General features: G+C 45.9%; 1 protein-coding gene across 5 annotated transcripts in view; it reads right to left on the bottom strand.

Annotated features, from left to right (window-relative positions):
• Nucleotides 1-20,826, bottom strand: part of GRID1 (glutamate ionotropic receptor delta type subunit 1) — a 791,530-nt gene that overhangs the window by 43,436 nt on the left and 727,268 nt on the right. For all 5 annotated transcript variants that reach the window (XM_054435979.2, XM_063669881.1, XM_054435978.2 and 2 more), the window contains one exon: nucleotides 77-272. In XM_054435979.2, the coding sequence (XP_054291954.1) occupies nucleotides 77-272 (196 nt within the window). The remainder of the gene's footprint in view (nucleotides 1-76; nucleotides 273-20,826) is intronic.

Below are 20,826 nucleotides of genomic sequence, written 5' to 3'. Positions count from 1 at the left end.
GGTGTCTCCCACCTGGGGGATGACCACCCCGTGGCCCTGTTACAGTGCACGTGCCCAAGCGCCAGCTCCCGCCTACCTTCCTGATGCCTTCTGAAGGACTGGACACGCAGTTGTCAGCCCCTCCATTCTTGCTGATGGTCCGCCACAGTTCAGCAAACGTGCTGTCCTGCTCCAGGGGGTTGGTGCCCTTGGCTCGGAAGTACTCATATACAGCAGAATCCCGGACGGTGCCATAAGACATTTCCACTTGTTTGGACAGGTCCTGGAAAGTCCTGAAATGCAGAAAGGCAGCGAGGCATGAGTACATGCTGTGCATTGCACACTGCAAAGATACAAATGGGCTGCAAGGCCCTTCTGAACTCCAAGCCCGGCATGGCCCACTATCCACATTCTTCATTCTCCATCCCCCAAAGTTCAAGTCCCTCAGCCCAGAGTGGGACTTGCAGGGCCTCATTCAATTACAGGTGTGTTTTCTCAGTGTAGATTAATTCAATAAGATGACTGGGCACCTAAAACCAGGTTCTTTACTGAACTGGAGGGATAAAAGGATGAGTAAGACATGATTCCTGCCTTCAAGGAGCTTATAGTCCAGCTATAGAAGCAGACATATAGACAGAGAATCATAGCATCAAAGAGTCAGGGCAACATGGGAGGCTGTATGCTGCGGATCTCCAACTCAGACGCCTGCAGAGGCTGGGCAGGAAAGAGGCCTATGTTGGCAAGATGAACGATAATGATGGCTGGCCTGTGACACTCAGAGACAGCATGAGGAAGAAACGCACTCAGAGACCAACTGACTCAGGGTAAATTAAGAGGCATCCCCTCCAAAGCTTGCAGCTGTGCTAGGGGTCTAGCCAATTATTGACTTCGAATGTTCCCCTCCCCATGACCTCCTCAACCAATTTGGTTTTTGAAAAAATAAAGAAAATTGGATTTTTAAATCTCTCCTGATTTTAAAATGTTGACAATTATTTAAAAGATGATGAAAAAAACAAAGCACTTCTGAGGGCCTTGGGTTTGCTCTCCTTAGAAGAGTGGCAGGTGGCTCCAGCCAGGTGCACATTTGAGGGGGGATTTCACGAGGAACGGCCATCAGCAGCCCAAGAGCAGACTTCTGAGCTAGGGGCAGAGGAGGAGACTCCTTTGGGGAAGGATAAATAGTCACAGCAGGAAGGACCAGTCACTATGAAAATTTTACTTGCCTCAGAAGAGCGTACTTGGCTCAGCATGTTGAGAGAATGTCATGTACCAAACAGAATTGCAAAATAAAAAAAGCCCAGTGGGGAGCCAGCCTCTCTCTCCAGGTTCCAACCTGATCACTCTTTACTTATTTCTCTTCTAGAAATCTCAGTCTCTCCTCTTTAACAACCCACATCATCATCCCTCCCTCTCTCTGAGTCATCATTTCCACAGGAAGAGCCAGTCTTCTCAACTGGATCTACACAACCCTCCATCTTCTGGTCTCAGCTCTGGCTGTTCTCCCCACCTGCACACAGCACCATAGCCAACCTTGAAATGAGAAATCCCACACACTCCCCATCCATGGCACCAGGCCACAGTGCTCCCTCTGCCTGGAATCCCTTTATCTCCCTCCTCTAACAACACCTCTACAAGCCCGTTGAAAATCCAACAGCCAACAGCTCCCTCTTTCCTTGGGGAGCCGTCCCCACCCCAGCCTCCCTGTACCCTCTCCACACCTTGTGGGCTTCTGTGGCAGCATGAGCTCACTGGGACTTCAGAGGGCCACATGCCAGAGCAGAGACAAGCAAGGGCTCTGGAGTCCAATTACCTACCTTGCCTGTCTGCCCCCCACAACCAACACTGTGGTCCAGAAAAGTTAGTTAACTTATCTGTGCCTCAGTTTCCAAATATTTTAATAATGGAGATAGGAGCAGAGCCTGTAGCAGAGGATTGCTATGAGGATTAAATGGGATTTGTGTTCAGCTCTCAGAGCAGTCCCAGTAGTGATTATTCTTGATCCCCAGCAGACTATAAGAATTTGGAGGACTGAAGCTGAAGGAGCCCCATTTTTGCATCCACTGCCCTGGACTAAGGCTAACAGCAGCCTCCCCGGCCAGCACACAGAAGGCCTAGCTGTGGATGCCTCCCCTTGCTTCAGAGACACATGCCACAGCACTCCTTAGGTCCCTGCTATGTGGCCCAGAAACAGAGCTCAGTATTCGTTTCAATACATTACAGATGAAAGGAAACATAAAATAACAAATTCGATGAAGAAATCTTTCTAATTATTGTTCATTATTTATATCTAATTGAAGCAAGATGTTCCTTTGCCTGAAGGGCCCCAAGGGTTGTAACTCTGCCGTAATTTGCCTGTAATGAAAGGAGGGGGATCTTTTTTTTCCACATTTTTTAAATTTTTTCTCATGGTAATACAAACAAACACAAGGCTTTGATGAATGAGAAACATCAGGATGAATTACAGAGTTGAGTCTAAATACTGAGCTGCTCTAAATTGCTGCAGTTTTCATGAGTGTGGAATGAATGGGTAACTGCCAGGGATCTCCAAACACTGTTTCATCCCCACATTTGAAATGGAGATTTTCTCTCTCCACTTGGTATTATTCATGAAGGTGCCCATGGCCAGAGGCTCAGGGAATGTCTCTGGTTAATAAGCAGGCAGCCCAAATGTTTATGGCTTCATGTTCATTTCTGTTCCAGTAGACCTCACTGTTCCCACCCCAAAATGCCACCCCCATTTCCTTTGAATCTTACTGCTCAGACCCACGGCCATAGCCTTCATCCATCCATCACCTCTAATAGCCAAAAATTTGTGAAGAGGAATCTCTCCCATCTCAGACATGCACTCGATCTTTCAACAAAGGTTTCTAGGCTCACTAATGCCCAGCACAGGGGGCACTACCATCTTATTCCAGGGTGAATAAACTTATGGAAGGCTATCTGGGCATTGAACACAAGGGCCCAACTATTCATCCACCAAAGCCATCATCTCCCTGAGGAAGTCATCTTCTTGTCACAGCACCCAGTTTTGGAGGGGACACACAGGGAGGAATAAAGGAGAATGGGGACAGCCAGGCATCCAGACTGCCAAGCCAACACTGGTAGTCAGCAGAAGACAGATGTTGAAGTCAGATGGGACGCCCATTCAAGCAAGTGAGGGAGGCTTCACCAGGAGGAGGCTGTGTTAGCAGCACACTCAATTTAGAACTTTTCTGAAGTCAGTCTCTTCAGCAACAACTGCTACAAAGTGTCCAGGTACCCCCACCACAGACAGATGAGGGAGACATGCCTATCACAGGTGTGGTCTCTATTAACCTCACATGCACAATGCAACTTGCTGATGTCATTCAACCAGTTATTTCACCAACAGTTCCTGAATGTCTACTAGGTAAGGCACAGTGCACACCAAGCAAGGAATACATGGCAGGCATCATCAAGCGGTGAGTGGTCAGAGAAGTAAAGCAACAGTGACCAAACAATATGAGAGACATTAAAATACAGGTCTGTATGGGGGGCCCCAGAAGCACAGAGAAGTAGCTAACCCATGGGTAGGAGCTAAAGAAATGCTTCCTAGAAGAGGGAACATTAAGCTGAGTCAGAAAGGATGGGTAGAGGCAGCCAGATGGAGAACCAAGGGATAGAATGTTCCTGGAAGAGAAGATATTACCTGAGAAGGCATTTGGGTAATGAAAACACATGGCTTACTCTGGACACATACCAGGGAGCAATTCACATCAGCCAAAAAGACATAGGTGATGGAATTTGGCAGTCCTGGGCGTGGATGCTACTTCTGAATACCTTCACTGTTTGACATAGACCAGTAGCTCTCAAAGTGTGATCCTCAGAGCTGCAGTGTCAGTAGCACCTGGGGTCTTATGAGAAATGCAAATCCTTAGGCCCCACTCCAGACATACTGAGCCAGAAACTCTGAGGGTGGTGCTCAGCAGTCTATGTTGCCACAACTCTCCAGGTGATTCTGATGCATGCAAGCTCCAGAACCATGGACTGGGGCAAGTTCTATAATCTCTGGGGCCTTAGATTTCATAACTCATACCCAACTCACAGGGTTGTTGAAGATTAATGATCACAGACATATACCTGGTACACAGTTAATAAATGCTAGCCCTTCTAGTAGACTGCTTATCAGTAGTTCAAATGGTTGGAGCACTGGGCTCATGTGAAGGAGTCATGGGTAACAGGCCAGAGTTGTCACACCCGGATGGAAGCAAGCATGGGCAAGCCGCATGTCTAAGCTTCCAGGCTCATGTGATTGGAGCCTATCTCCCCAACTGCCCATCTGTCTCCCCAGTGAGAAGCCTATGGCCCATCTTGTTTCCATCTTGCTGCCAAGGTACACGCAAATGCTCCCCTATCAGCCCCTAGTCTGCTGCCTTGTCAACAACACACTTTAGGCACTCAGGATACCTAAAAGGATGACTTGCAGAAGTCTGAACCCAGGATGAGCATAGAGACACCAAAACTTCTCTGGCAGGCAATCTGGACTTTCGCTTTGTGGGTTGTCATAGTAACAGCCTAGCAGAGGCTACCCTGGGAAAGCAATGAACTCCTAGGCAAGGAACTGCTCAGGAAGAACGGCCTCAAAAGCATCAACCCCAGGCTGCCTGCCGGAGTCTGCACTGGCTCATGAAATGTCATGGTGCAAGCATGTGTATCCCTTGAGCCTCACTTCTGTTTGCTGCCTATCTTCTTACTTCAACTTTTGATAATATTTTGTGTTGGAATCCTCCCCTGACAAAGCCTACCCTCTCTTCCAATCTTACGTTTAAACCAATATCTTCTACTCAAGTGTGTCCTACCAAAACTGGGTTTGGGACCAATGCAAGCTGCTTCTCTGTATCTCCTGACCTGGATTACCGATTTTTGAAATTTCCACAAGCTGAAAGCATAGCTGATACCTTTGAGCACAGCACATTGTCTTGCAAAAGGACTTTGTAAGCATCCTTTGCCTCTGAGAACACTGTCCTCTAATTAAACATGCACCTCTAGGGAAGACCCATCATGCATCCTTCAGCTGTGGCCGAGGATATTCTCCTCAGCTTGGTACCACCTCCTGTCCTCCCCACAACTTTCTCCGTAAATCAATCTTACTATTTCCTAGATATATGTTCATTAACAAAGAGATAAATGTGTTTGCAGTATGAGAAAAATCAACAATACAGAATTGATAAATACATCTTTGTGTGTTACAAAAATATTTACATTGGCAATGGAGACAAACACACTTGCAACAAGAGCAGAATCAATATTCAGCATACGTAAAATGGATTTCAACAACGGTGGGGATGTCATAAGCATGGGCCTGATACATGTGGATCTGGAAGTTCTATTATTCTTCCTTAAGGAGAAGAGAATGTGGCGGTGTGGCTCAAAAGACATGGGAGGGTGGGGATATCCATCCTGGTGACTTGAAACTTTCATAGCTACAGCCTACAGATGCCTTTACTATCATTCCAGCAGTCTTGATTTTCTATCTCATGTCTGGCTCTACAAGAGATGATGCTGCAATCATCAAAGCAATCTGGATTGCCTGGCTAGGGCTCCACAACTGGCTTCCAGAGGGCACCATGACCCACCCTGGTGCACACTGATAAGCCTCTCCTGGGTTTCTTCCCCAGGGCCCCCCAGCCTCTCTAATCTGTCACCCATGCAGGGGAAGGCTTCCTAGGTGTCTTCCTTCTTTCATTCACTTGTCATTCAAAAAACCCTATTTCCTGTGCATCTGTCTGCATTAGACAGTGCTCTAGGTCTGGGGATAGGGCAAGAATGGCACAAAGTTCCTACTTTTGTGGATTTTACATAGCTGAGATGAGACAAAGAAACAAACATCAATGACAACAGCAACAATACAATAACTAGGTAATGCCAGGGTCAGCAAACTTTCTGGAAAGGGACAGACAGTGCCTATGTGGTCTCTGAGGGCCACACAAGACTCAGTCACATATTCTTTGCTTTTGTTTTTGTTTTGTTTTCCAATGCTTTAAAATGTTTTTAAAAAGGAAAGGCAGTCTTGGCTTGCAGACTGTGACAAAGCAGGCCGCAGGCCCTCTGAAGGCCTGTGGGGCATCATCGGCTGACCCCTGCTGCTATGTAACAAGTGATGAAAAAGCTATGAAGATTAATAAAGCAGAGCAAGGGTGAGCGAAAATGATGGAGGCATTGATTACATAAAGTAGCCAGGGTGGATTTTGAGCCATTGGAGTTGACATCTAGGGCATGTGTTTCTCTAGTATGTCCTCGCACTGGACTAAGAGGAGCAGAGAGGAGTGAACTCGCAGAGGCTGGGGCTGAGGCCTGCTGGGGCTGTCCTGCCAAGGAGCTGAGACAGGGTGGCCAAGGAGCCAGCTTATAAGCCTCTCCTACCTTGGAACATTTACCCGGGGACCTTCCAGGAAGCCTGGGAAAGGGGATGCTGGGGTGTACACAGGTGCTGTGGTTAGCATACTGTCTCCGCCAAAACTCATATTGAAACTTAATTCCCAGTGTGGCAGTATTGAGAGGTGGGACCTTTAAAAGGCGATTGGATCATGAAGACTCTGCCTTGATGAATGGATTGACCCAATCATGGACTAATCAGTCATCATGGGAGGGGAGATGGTATTTTTATAAGAAGAAGAAGAGAGGCTTAAGCTGGGATGCGAGTAGGCTTGGGCCCCTGTCTGTGTGATGCCCTGCACCACCACATGACACTGCAGGGAGAAGGTGCATACCAGATGCAGCTGCTAGACCTTGGACTTCTTAGCCTCCAGAACTGTAAGAAATAAATGCCCTTTTTTAAAAAAAATAAACTACCCAGCTTAAGGAATTCTGTTATAAGCAAGAAAAAATAGACTAAGAAAACAGTTCTCCTTTGTATCCAAAGCCTAGTCGGTATGATTCTGAGTAGTGAGCAGAGGGACTGCAGATCCAAACACTGTATGAGGACACTTAGTGACCCACAGGGTGAGGGTTGCAGGGCCCACAGCAGGAAAATGCATGCTTCCATAGGTCACAGAGCTCTTCTTCAAATCTATGCCTGAAAGCCAGCCTCGGAGGGCCAGCTGAGGTGCCCTCCCTCCTCACCTTCCTTCCCTCCATGGCGTTTTCTCTCTAAATCCCACTTCTTCAATTGCTATTGAAACTAAAAGACACCCAAAATAAACTGCTAAAAAACTCAAAGCATTTGTATATATTTACATACTTGTAAAAAGTAACAATTAATAAATGTAAATAAATATAAAAACAAAAGTAAAAGGGATAAGCAGTGAATGCCTGCAAGACTTCCACTTTTTACAAACATATTTTTGTAAAATTTGCATTTTTATTATGTTATAAATAAAAAGTGTGATCTGAATGATTTTAAATATCCTGCTGCTGCCCAAGCATCAGTTCTGGACCTTGGGAACTGAGCTCTGTGCTCTCTTCTATTCTCTGTGTCCACCCTTCCTCCTGGGTTAGCCTCCCATCAGCCAAGATCCATTGAGAGGCAGGAGGTCTCTCTACCAGCCCTATCAAACACCCTGTTCACCAGCCATGAGGAGGCTGTGATAGTTGTATCTTCAGTCCCTACAGCAAGACAAACATGTGAGACTAATTCAAAGTGGTCCGAGGCCATCCCAGGCACTCAGGGCCCATCAGTACTGAGGCTCCCACACCAAGGCAGGCTGGAGTTTCCTCACTTCTGCACCTTCTGCCTGGATTCAACCCAGGTCTGGTGCCCTGGTCCCAAAGCAGACTGTGAATTCCTAAACATAGGCATAGGTGATATGTGTTTCTGATTTGCCAGACTCAGCCTAGATCCTGTATGTAAGTAGAGCTCAGTAATAGGAGTTGTGAAAATCATCTTGATGAGGTCAGATAACTGTGGGCCAGGTGCTAGGCCAAGTCAGGAGCTCAATGTCCACACTATTCACTAGGTTAGTTCTGGGGCTTCTATTTCCCCCAGCAAAGGAGGCTTAGTGTAGAGCCTTCAGTGCTTCAGTGCTGCCTCCCCCAGCTCTTCTCGGCTACCCTGCTTTTGGGGTGCCAGCCTGGAAGACCTCCTGCTCACTCAGGCCTCCAAGTCTTCACTTGGGTTCATTGCCTGCCTTCTCTGCCGTGCCCTGACTAAAACCTACCTACCCTGAAGGAATCAGCTCAGCTCTCATGTTGTATTGAAAGAGCGGATCCATGCCCACTGGATCCAAGTCCCTGTGTGTTCTGGGCTTGGCCCTATCCTAATGTTTTTCCTTCTAAGCTTCCTGTGCTGTCTTCCCACTTCAACCCTGAGCTCCCCCAGGGAATGGACTCTGTGTCCATCTCTGAATTTCTATCACCCCACATACAGTCTAACAGACATTAGGAGCTGAGTTCATGTTTTCTGGAAGAATGAACTCTGTTTTAAAACAATTTTGTATTTAGAACTGAATGGCTGAATATGGCTGGGAGAAGATCCAAGCTAAACACCAGCATGGTGATTCTAACTTTAGAATCATGACCACTAGCCTTCAGGAGACCCTTAAAGCTGCTTGAGATCTTCTAAATCTCCCTGTGCACTTCCTCCTCGCATGCTCTCAGATGACTCTCAGACAATGAGGCTGCTTCTTTTTTCCTAAGAAGTGAGAAGCCATCAGTGGAGAACTTTGCTTTTCTAGAGAACTCCCTTCTCAAAAACTAGTGAATAGTTGCCTTCCATCCTTTTAAAATGACAGCTTTGTTTTTACTCCTATGCATGTCTAACTCTGTTTGTCTCCTAGATCCCAGACATTCTTGCCTTCTCAAAGTACATTGCTCTTCCAGTTGTCACCTCTATCTTCCTCACCATGAAATTATTTCTCTCTGCAGATTATTTCCATTGGCTTGAAAATACATACATACATCTTCTCTCTCTCTCAAAAAAAAAAAAAGTCCTATAAGATGACATCCTCCTCCAACCACCCTTCCAGCTCTTCTTCCGGAGAGTTATCTATGATTACTGCCTCCATTACCCTCTTCCCGTTTCTCAGGAACCTGGCTTACTCCAGTTTTCATCCCTCTGCTGATCTGGAGCAACTTTTGTCAAGGTCATTAATGATCTCCCAAATACAGTGGCCAATTCTCAGTCTTCACAACCCTCCAACCAGTAGCATTTGACAGGTAGCACTCTCCTAGATGCCCTTCCTTCATTTGGTTTCCAGAAATCACTCTTGCTCAGTCCTCCTCCCACCTTGGAGGACCTCCTTATCCATTGCCTAATTCTTCTTTCTGTTCTCAGACTCTGAATTTTGGAATCTTCCAGGGGTCAGACCACTGATCCCTGGGTTGCAGGACTTTTGCCACAATCTCATCATGTCAGTTGTCTGTAGATGTATCTATACGTTGATGACTGCAGTGGGACACCCCAGCCCTGACCCACCCCATCCACTCCTGGCAATCACCCACCTGACCACTTCATTTGGATGGCTAATAGATCTTCACACTAAACATGTTCAAACTCGAGCTCTTAAATCACTAACCCCTAAACCATGCCTGCTCTTCCTCTAGTTCTCCCATCTCAATCAAACACTGCTCTATTCTTTGAGATGCTGTAGCCAAGGGCCTTGAAATCACTACTGACTCTTCTCTTTCTTATGTATCGCACATACAAATTTCAGCATTTCCTATCTGTTCTATCAAGATACATCTAGAATCAGATCACTTATCATGACCTTCACTCTGCATCTTATCTGGACATTGAGATAGTCTCACTAAGAATCTCCTTGCTTCTACCTTTAACCCCTACAGCTATTCCCTGGGGAGGCCAAGCAGAGTGATCCTTTAAAAATCTATGCCAGATCATGTCACCTCATCATTCGAAGCCCTCCAATGACTTCTTGACTCCAAAGTCAAAGGGTGCATCCAAAGTCCTCACATGGCCTGAAAGGTCCTATGTTATCTGGACCCCAATACATCTGCTCTTACCATACCAGCCTCCCTGCCTTCCCACCTTGGGGTTTCTGTAGTTGTTTCTTAACCTTATCCTGGTTTACTCTTCCCTCAGATTTGTAATTGGCTCACTCTTTCAGTGTCTAAGTCGAATCAAATGTTACCTTCTCCATGACGCCTTTGCTGACAATCTTTTACAAAACACAACACCCCTTACATTACATGATAAAAATACAAAAAAAAAAATCACAACTTGACATATATGGCTGCTTAATGTTAGTTCCCCTCCTAGAATAGGACTTGGCTGTTTGTTTTTTTGCTGTATCACCAGTGTCTACAACTCGAGTGACCACTCACCCCAGTTTGCTTGGGAACTAGAGATTTCCTGGATGCAGGACTTTCAGTACTCCAGAAAAGTTCTAGCCAAATTGTGATAATATGCCCCCTACCTACAATAGTGACCAGCTCATGGTAGACACTCTAATGAACATAGTTTATATGTATGAAACATATATGAATGAGTTGGCCTTTTTCTTGCCCTTAAAACATCTAGATTTGATATTCTGTTGGAAAAGTCTTCATCTTGAGTTGACTAGTCTCCCTTCAGGACAACTGTGAGTCAATCACCTGCAGAGAAACAGGCCTAGTAATAGTTTGAGGTGCTTGAACCAAAGAACTGTGGCCCTGAGCCAGGAGGCACAGCACAAAGCTACGTGGGTCCAGGCTGCCCAGGAACAGACTGACAAGGAGTCTGGGAATCAGATCTAGTTCTTTGGGCTCCATCCTCAGGGTGCTGAAACTTCATGATCCAGGTTCTTTGTGAGTGCAGTGGAAATCAGCATCCACCAATTGGGAGAATTCTCCTGGGATACAGCTGTTGTCTGCTCTCCTGGCTCCTGTGTGCCTGCCATTCCATGGGAGTCCTGCCAGCCAGCAGGATCTGCATGCCAAGAACATGGCTAGCTCCCAGCTCTCAACACCCACAAATATTTGCTGCCACAAATCAAGACAAAAGCAGGATGCACCATTAACCTTTAATACATCAGTGCTGGGGCTCTTAATCCATTATGAGGCTGTCACAAATGTGTCTGAAATGCAATTCAGGGCAGCAGCCCTTCGGGAGGTTGTGAAGGTGCCTTCTTCCCCTTCTGGCACAGCCTGTGTCACCCTGTGCTCCAGACAAACAGCCTGAGTCTCTTCTCTCCCTGCTAATGTTAGTTTTCACCATCTTTCCTTCCCTCTTCTCCTTCTTTTCAAATGTCTGCCTGAACCCTCTAGTGTGTCAGCTTCCCCAGCAGTCACTTGATAAACCAGAAGAAAGATACAATGAGACTAACTTCCAGACCCTCTGCTAACACTTGCTTTATTTTTTTATTTTATTTTAATTTTATTTTATTATTATTATACTTTAAGTTTTAGGGTACATGTGCACAATGTGCAGGTTAGTTACATATGTATACATGTGCCATGCTGGTGTGCTGCACCCATTAACTCGTCATTTAGCATTAGGTATATCTCCTAAAGCTATCCCTCCCCGCTCCCTCCACCCCACAACAGTCCCCAGAGTGTGATGTTCCCCTTCCTGTGTCCATGTGTTCTCATTGTTCAATTCCCATCTGTGAGTGAGAATATGTGGTGTTTGGTTTTTTGTTCTTGTGATAGTTTACTGAGAATGATGATTTCCAGTTTCATCCATGTCCCTACAAAGGACATGAACTCATCATTTTTTATGGCTGCATAGTATTCCACGGTGTATATGTGCCACATTTTCTTAATCCAGTCTATCGTTGTTGGACATTTGGGTTGGTTCCAAGTCTTTGCTATTGTGAATAGTGCCGCAATAAACATACGTGTGCATGTGTCTTTATAGCAGCATGATTTATAGTCCTTTGGGTATATACCCAGTAATGGGATGACTGGGTCAAATGGAATTTCTAGTTCTAGATCCCTGAGGAATCGCCACACTGACTTCCACAATGATTGAACTAGTTTACAGTCCCGCCAACAGTGTAAAAGTGTTCCTATTTCTCCACATCCTCTCCAGCACCTGTTGTTTCCTGACTTTTTAATGATTGCCATTCTAACTGGTGTGAGATGGTATCTCATTGTGGTTTTGATTTGCATTTCTCTGATGACCAGTGATGGTGAGCATTTTTTCATGTGTTTTATACTGCTTCATTGAACCCTGGCAATAGCCCCTTCATAAAGTTATTATTTCTACCCCCCTCATTTTACAGATTAAAAAATCAAGGCTTCAGGAGATTAAGGAATTTATGGAAGGCCACAGAAGCAGCAAGTACAAGAGCTGTCTTCATACTCAGGACTGCTTGATACAAAAACCTGTCCATATTAGTATCATCCTATGGTGATATTAAGTAGCTCATAGCTAAGTGAGGAGGGTGAACAGGCACATGGATCATTAGAAACATCAGCAAAACACAGTGCTAGAATGAAGCACAGAGTCATGGGAACACGAAGTTGAACCTGTCCCAGCTTAGCAGACAAGGAACTGGGGCTGTGTGCAAAGAGGGAGGGTTCATGGGAAGGGTGAGGCCGAGGCTGAGGCTTAAGGAGAAACAGGAAATGGACATGTAGAAGAGAGAAATAAAAAAATGTTCTGGGAAAAGATAACATTGTATTGTTTAAATCATGGATGTGTGTGAGAAAGAGAAATCTGGGAGCTAATAACAGTTTACTAGGAGACAGCAGAAATGGTATATTACTAAGCACTAAGAATAGGATTGCAGGACAATTGTCCATAAAATACTTAGAGGATTGTTATAACTGAGTTTTTGTGGAAGTTCAAAGATAATGGAAAAATGATAAGCTATCGATGTTCCCTAGACAATTATGGGGCCGGAGATTGTGTGAGCTGAGTGGGTGGAGACATTCTATACTGTAGACAGTTGAGGAAGCCACTGCAGAAAGTATGTCACACATATTTTAGAATGCAGAGCTGAGAAGCAGCTGTGAATCCATGTGCTTGCACATGTGTGTGCATGCATAAATGTGCACACCTATTCAGGCCTGGGTGTGTTCATGTAAGAGTGTATACTCTAGGGCCCCAGGGCAGGAAGAAGAGAGGAAAGATGGAGGAGAGTGCTGCTGGAGGGCCAGGACAATTGGATGAGGGTATGCCACTTGCTATGACTAACTTTAAAATAAAGGAGTGGTTGTGAGTTCCTCAGTGGTTGGATGGGGACCCCAAAGGAGGTGGATTCATGTGGCAGAGAACCCAACCAAAGCAGCTGGTGAAGGAATCACAGCACACGAGACATCTGCCTGCCTGAGTTTGTTTATGGATCTGAGCAGTCAGCACTCATGGTGCAAGAAAACAGACTGAGGCTCTTCCCTTGTGGGACAGCTGGAGGGAAAATACTAACACACATGGGCCAGTGATTGAACAATGCAAAACCAGCTGTAATTAAATGTGAAGCTATAAGATGCTAGCCGTTCTGAATCAGTTTGCAGAAAAATCACATTAGCAAGGACATAGACTCTGATGGGAAGTTTAGGAAAGGGAATTGGGAGGAGAAGGTGTGCTCTATCATTGATGAGTCTTGTCTGAGTTCAGAGAATGGGAGGATTCCTACTCTGTGCCATGTGCTGTTACATGGGCTAGTGCATTTCATCCTCAGAACCACCCTCTGTGATAGGCTATTCTTCCCACCTTATGAATAAGGAAATTATGAAGTTTTTGAAGCTGGTCCATGCCAGAGCCAAGTTGAGCTTGTTGAGCTGTTGATGCTAAGCTGTTCCAGGCCTGGATCTCCAAGATGTCTGAGCTATCTTCCCAAACCAGCTCCAATTAGGGATGATGTCCATGCCATGGAATGTTTGGTTACAGCTGTTTTTATCTTGGACACCATTTCACTTGTGGCACCATTAGCAATGCCAGGTGCCAGCCACACCACCCCAAGAGCTCCACATGCCAAATAACCTTCACCTGGCATGCTCTCTGGCCAGTGACAGAGACTATCTGCTGCAGGTGCCTGCAATGCCCGGGGGGCATCAATGGGAGCCCACCTATGCCCCAATTAGGACCAGGATACTGGCAGGATAGAGCATGGTCCTGTGTTTTGTTCTTTGAGGTAATTATTCATCCCATTGACTTCTTAGGGTTCAGGCAAGACACTCAGGATAACTCTGCCAGTATCCAACAGTGTTTGTCCAATGGGAGCAAAACATCCTGCTACAAAACACAAGATACACCACCATGGAAAGGTTGTTGGAAAGTACACAGATGGACACAAACATCTGGGGATATCCAAACGTATCGGGATATCCAAACATATCCAGGCCTGGTGCCAGTCCCTCTTTCATGGGATCCTTGTGACAGCCCTGGGAGAACAGTCCTAATTCTTAGGACTCTGGGAGGTAAGGTGAATTCCCCAGAGAATTAGAGACTCATACCAATTTATGCAGGACCCTACAGCTGGTCATGAGCAGAGCTGATCACATATGCCAGGCTGTTCTGGCTGAAGTCTGGTTCCAAACATCAAACCTCTTAAGCAGAGAAAACAAGGGAAGCAACACAGTGCAGTTCAGGTGCTATCACACCAGGAGTCCAGCGCCTGGATTCTGGACCCTGTCCAGGGAACATGGCACTTCCTTGCTCTTAGGAGAACTCATGCTGGAGTGGCAGGGCAGGGAAGGGGTTCAGAACCTGGGCAATGGAGTCAGAGTGTGCTTTCAAATATCACTCTACGTCTTGCCAGCTCTGTGGCCATGGATAAGCTACCTAACCTCTCTGTGCTTCAGCGTTCTCATCTACACAACAGAAATATTCATGGATTGAGTGAATTCAAGCAGAGCACTGAGCATAGTGCCAGTCTGTGGGAAGCATCCATTAAGTGTTAGCTATCGTTATGAGCTTCAGTTTCTCCAATGATTAAATGAGAGAATGATGCTATGCCAGTGCTTGTAAACTGCCAACCTGCATGCCCAGTCCAGAAGTGGCTGGTTTGGCTAGCCTGTTTGCCTGCTTTGAATCTGCATTTTTTTTTTTCAGCCTGGGCCTGTGATTTCTGGGTCATCACAGTCTCAGCACTCTGGTCTTAGACCGACATTTACATTCTCTGCTTAGCCCTGTAAACACTGTGACGGAAACCCGCTGGACAAGATGATCCGTCAGGCCTTTTCCTGCTGTGATATTTCATGATTCTATGGCCTGGGCTAGAACTATAAGATTTATCTTGTTTAGGATTCTCTCTTCCAGAAAAGCAGCATCATGCACTTTTTTCTCTGAAACACAGCTGTTTTCTCTGAAAACTAGAATCTCATTTTGCAATGTCTGTTGGGACTCAGAGCTACCACGGGGAGGATCTCACAGAGAACAGACCTCTAATGATTAAAATGTAGTGTGCTCAGACACCAGGAGCTTTGCCTCTGAAGAGTGCTGGCAGCCACCTCCTCAGAAGCTGGGACCCAGGGAGCTTGTCCCCAAGCCACACCAAGGCTACAGCCACACTGCACCCAATGGGGCAAAGCAAATCAACCACCTTCAAAGGCACCAGCTCAGGTCACTGTGGGCTTTTCTGACTCTTAACAACATAATAATGTTCCCACAGTGCCTCGGGATGAAAGGTAATGCACAAAATTTAGCCACAAACCCAAAGCAAAGCCAATGTCTTCCTCCGTGGGAGAAGAGAGACATCCAGCAGGAAAAGCCAATGATTAATTTTAGGTGGAAGCTGCTTGCCATTCTTAAAGAGAAATGAGCATTCCAAGGGAACCCTCAAAGGACTGTATTATTCCAAGATGGTGCTCTCTTTGCTTGCTGTCTCCCTAGACTACTATGTCTGCCAAAAACAAGGTTCTCCCTGGAATGGTTTCCTTCTGCCATGTTCATAGGGCATCCAAGCCAGGTAGGAGGAACACTGCCTCCTGTGTTTCCTGGATTCAAAGCCGGGCACATCAGGACCAGGCTGTACCTGAATCTTTGCACTGAAATCTGAAGAGTCACTCAGCAGATGTTGCATCCCGATTTGTTTGAGTGGATGAATGATGTATAAGACACACATCTCACTGCCTCATCTGTGTTTTACTCTCCTTTCTCCTATTCCAGAGACATTAGTCAGGTCAACAAACAGGGATACCTACAGGTCTCTGTACAGGTATTTCTGATGTTCCTTCATGGGTTTGGCTAAACAGGCTGGAAAAGTAAAAGTAAAAGGACCAGAGGGCGCTTGGCTTGAGGAGACCCCCAGGTAGGAGAGGGCTCCAATGCCAGGATGGGGGGCTTCAGGGACCACATGACTGCAGTGAAAGGAGCCGCTGCGCCAGCAAGGCGGCTGTGGGTGGAGCCATCTCAGCTGAACCCTGCCTCCCTCCGCCCTGCACACTGGATCCCCAGCTCCCTCCATAATACTCCTCCCCACCCACAAGGACAATGCCAACCAGAGAGAGGCTCCCTTCTCCTTCCAAACCCTAGGGCTCCTCTCCCAGGGAAGAAGCCATGTTCCCCCATGCCTGAACTGAGCCTTGTATGACATTTTTCCTGACGCCAGGGCCTAATGGGTAACGTGGCCTACCAGAAGAGGGCTGCACTGTGTCGTAGGAAGCACCACATCCACCATGCCGCCATGACAAGGTTCTCTGTGTGAGGTTGGGATGAATTCTGACCATGAAGCTGTCTGGACAAACCATTCACGGGTCCCCACTCTCCTCAGGATGAAGGGACCCCTCCAGATCTGACTCTAGGCCTCGAAGGACTTGTCCCACTTAGTCCTCCAGCAGCCGCTCCGATACTTTATGTTCTGTCCTGTGCAAGATTTTGTTTCCCGAGCCCACAGTGCTCTCTCCTGCCTCTGGTCCCTCTCATATGCCACATGGAACAGTTCTCCTTCCTAAACATGCGGACAACTCCTCACATTCCACATCTTGGGGAACACATCACTGCCTTCAAAATTCTGTTCAAGACATTTCCCCTGTGATGGGTTGGAATGCATCTCCCCAAAGTAAATATGTGGCATCCTAACCCCTAGTACCTATAAATTGGATCTCACTTGGGGAGTCCTTATCAGAGGTCATCAAGTTAAATGAGGTCATTAGAGTGGCCCTACTCCAGTACCACTAGTGTCCTTATAAAAGGGAGAAATTTCTACACAGATACCTACACAGGCAGAATGCCATGTGTAAAATGAAGGCAGAGAGCAGGGTAATGCATCTACAAGCCAAAGAACACCACAATTGCCAGCCACTGTCAAACGCTGGGGGAGAAGTGAGAACAGATTCTCCCTCACAGCCCTCAGAAGAAATCAGCTCTGCCCACATTTTGATCTTAGACTTTCAGCCTCCAGAACTGTGAGACAATAAGTGTCTAAACCACTCAGTTTGTGATACTTTGTTCACAGTACCCCTAAGAAACTAATACAGCCCCCATGTGCCCTGACAATCACAGAAACTTCCCTAATCATGGTACTCGTCTTGCTGTGCTGTACTGAGTCACTTCTCTGCCTGCTCCTCTGAATTGCCAACTGCCACTCCATGAAGGTGGAGACCACGCTTTCTCACCCCCTTTTTATCTCCAGAGCCTGACACAATGTCAGGTGCATGATAGGAGCAAATGATCTATTTATTACAGAAATGTAAGAATGAATGAGTGAATAAATGAATAGGATGATTTCTGGTCATGGACAACTGTTGCAACATGGTCATTATGTTGGTTACAAGGTAATGTTACTGTAGCACTGTTACTCCACCAATGCCCAGCCCAATCCAGGTATTGAATGTGCTCCATACTGCCTGCTGGATGAATAAATGAATAGATGAGTCAATTAACCTGTAAAGAGACACCTCCCAGAGTATAAAAGGCACAATGTCCTTTCCAGCATGACTTCATTCCTGGCGCCATGCTTCTTGAGGGGAACCTTGCCATATGGAATAGTCACTCAATGTTGATGTGCAGCAGAGCATGACATGAAGGCACTGAGAGGCCTGGGAGGGAGCTCTTGACTGGGAGTCAGAGGATCACAACCTCCTTGGGCAATTAGTTTGAGTCAACATGTGAGAGCCTCCAGTAAGAAGAGTCATGCTTTTAAAAGAATGCCTACTATGTGCCAAGCTCTGGGTAGAATCCTCATGAAATCCATGAAAGGCAAGTATGAGCATCTCTATTGTCCAATGAGGAATGCAGGCATATGAGATAGGTGACTTGTCTGTGGTCCTGTAGCCAGTAAGGGGTAGCAAAGATTTCTGCCTAGCGGTGCCTACCTCAAAAATGCTCTTCCCTTAGAATCAGAGCATTACTTTAAGACTAACCTTACATCTCAGACTTTTCCATCTCTGTTTCCAGTTTTTTATCTTTTGTAATGTCTGAATGTATTTATGTCTTATTATCCTGCATGGTTTGAGGAAGCATTGTCAAAGTACCAGCCAACATTAGCTGTGCTTGGAGAACACAAGCAATGAGCTCAGTCTCTTCACTGACAGCCGAGCTTGAAGCCACAGGCATGGGTACCTTGGAAGTGGCAGTGGCAGCAATATTAGAATCTGAGGTTTCATTTCGCACAAAGGAAATGAAATCCAGGAGGGCGCAATAGGTCTCCTCTCTACTTGAAGTCTTTCCTTTCAACTTTTCAACAGGAATGTTTTATTAAGTGATGTACATTAATGAAAAGCATTGGATTTGATTCAAATAAGCTTACATTTGAATCCAAGTTTTGCTTCACACTAGGTATGTGAACTGTTTTCTGCCTCAGTTTCCTCATAAGCAATCAGAACTTAATGGGCAAAAATTAAATGATGTAATTTGTGGAAAGCACTTAGGCAGTTTCTAGTACAGAATATATTGTATAACACAGTATATATTCACACACAGACTATATAGTATATACTGTATTATTAAAATGTATTTGTATTATTAAAATGCAAGTAATTCCTCAATAAATGATATGTCATTATTAGAACTATTATTATTAGTGCTACTGTTGTTGTTGAGGTAATTTCCCTTACAGGGTTGGGGAACCAGGTGTGACTGATATTTAAGTAGACTCCTTCTCTATTGGACAAATATACTCCAGTTTCCTTTACACACAAGCAAACCCCAACAGCCCCAGGGTCACACCTGGGCAGTGACTAGCCCACCACACATGTTTACAGCTGTGGGGTTCAGGATGAAGGGTGTCAACCTACAGATCCAAAGTCCTCTAAAGAGCTACCCTGGTCCACCCTTCCATGTTTCCCTCCTTCTTCCCATGATCCTAAACGGTTAACATGATAATTAAAGCATGGGATCCTAATTCTTATTATATTAATTAAACTGAAAACTGCAGATGGTGTTTAATAACAACTTAGTCCCAGCAGGTTCCAGGCACTTTACCTAAATCAAACATATCATAAAGCTGGCATGAGACTCACAGAGTCTGGCCCTGCCACATCTGGCCAGGGACACATGTTTTCACCTAGAGCAAAAGGAACACACCATCTCTATTACTTATGCAGATGTGGTCTTAAATTGCTTGACAGTCTGATTCCACCCCACCATCTTCTGGAGCCAAAAATAAAGGAGTATTGATTGCAAAGATTAATAACAGAGCTTAAGAAGGAAAATGGTGCAAAACACCTTTTTTCTCTCCCTTCGTGATATAAACGCCTGCCACCCCTGCAACCTAATTTTGTCACCCAGCACACGGGAGTGTATTAATTAAAGTGACACCAAGGACAGGAAAATCTGAGCTCTTGGGGTGATGACTGGAAATACATAAATATGCATCTCCAAGCTGTCTCGGGAAGGGAGGCATGTTGCCAGGCAAGATCAGCATAATTCCACCAAGGGGAGGGTGGAGAGGAGTGTGCATAGCTCACCCCTGGAGGTCAAGGCACTTATTCTGGCAAATGTCTCCTAAACCAAAGAGCAAATATGTGATTTTTCTACCTGGTCTGTAAAGAACTACACCACCACTTTTGTAAACATCCTCTGATATGGTCTGGAGGGAACTAATATGGAATGAATATTTATTATGCACTAAATTTCCAGACTATACTGACAGAAATAGAGTGCTGCCGTTTTATAGGCAAGGACACTGAGGCCCAGCATGCTTAGTCAATGTCTCAGCCAGTATTGAAAACAAGGTTTGACTAAAACCACACCCCTACACTGATCTGCTGAAACAGAAGGCATGAAAGAACAGGGTGAAATGAACAGGAGTTTCTCAGGGGCCAGCCCTAGAACAGTTCTCCTGGTGGGTGTGGATAGGGACCTCCCTCCAGGGTCAGCAAGTCCTTTGAAAGGGCCATTTCTTGCTGCCATCCCTCCCACCGGCAGAGGGTGCACTGGGACTTTGATGCCTCTCCCCAGCGAGGGCAGGTACCTGCAACCTTGGGTGGAGAAGTAAGAGATTTAGTTGAGGTTGGCTTGTAAGGCATGAGGGGATGGGGGATGATTTTAGAGGTGCTCATTTTACATTTTTATTTAGGTGAACTTCATTGTAGTCAATAAACCAGTTTCAACAGCCAACTGTACTTTGTGACTGATTTCGGTTACTACAGGGGACGTGACTTCAACTCATCCCGAGCTTCCCCACTGTCATCATTACCTGTTGGGCATCTCCACCTGGACATCTATGGGAATCTAATACTTACGTAGTCTCAACTGGACCTTGTTCTGCCTACCTAAGCTGGCTCCTCCCCCGTACAGCTCACGTCAGGTGCAGGTGTCCCCATCCACCTAGGTCTCGCACTAACACCTGGGCTGCCTTGCCCCTCACTTTGGCCTTTCTCCCACTTGTCATATTCCAACAGGCCTGACCGAGTTGAGCCCCACAATATTTCTCAGATCTCCCTACTCCTTCAACATCAGTGCTACTGCCTTAGTTCAGGAAATGCAGAGAACATTCATTAGGCTGTAAAGAGAAGGAACTAAGCAGAGGCAGAGAGGAGCAGACACACAGAAGAGAACCCAGGATCACTGATAACAGCAAAGTAGTGAAGACCTCGCTCTCTGCAGTTATGTGATTGGTGTGACTG

This window comes from Pongo pygmaeus, chromosome 8 (genome assembly GCF_028885625.2).
Source record: "Pongo pygmaeus isolate AG05252 chromosome 8, NHGRI_mPonPyg2-v2.0_pri, whole genome shotgun sequence".
Lineage (NCBI taxonomy): Eukaryota > Metazoa > Chordata > Mammalia > Primates > Hominidae > Pongo > Pongo pygmaeus.
This window is presented reverse-complemented; position numbering and strand designations above follow the sequence as displayed.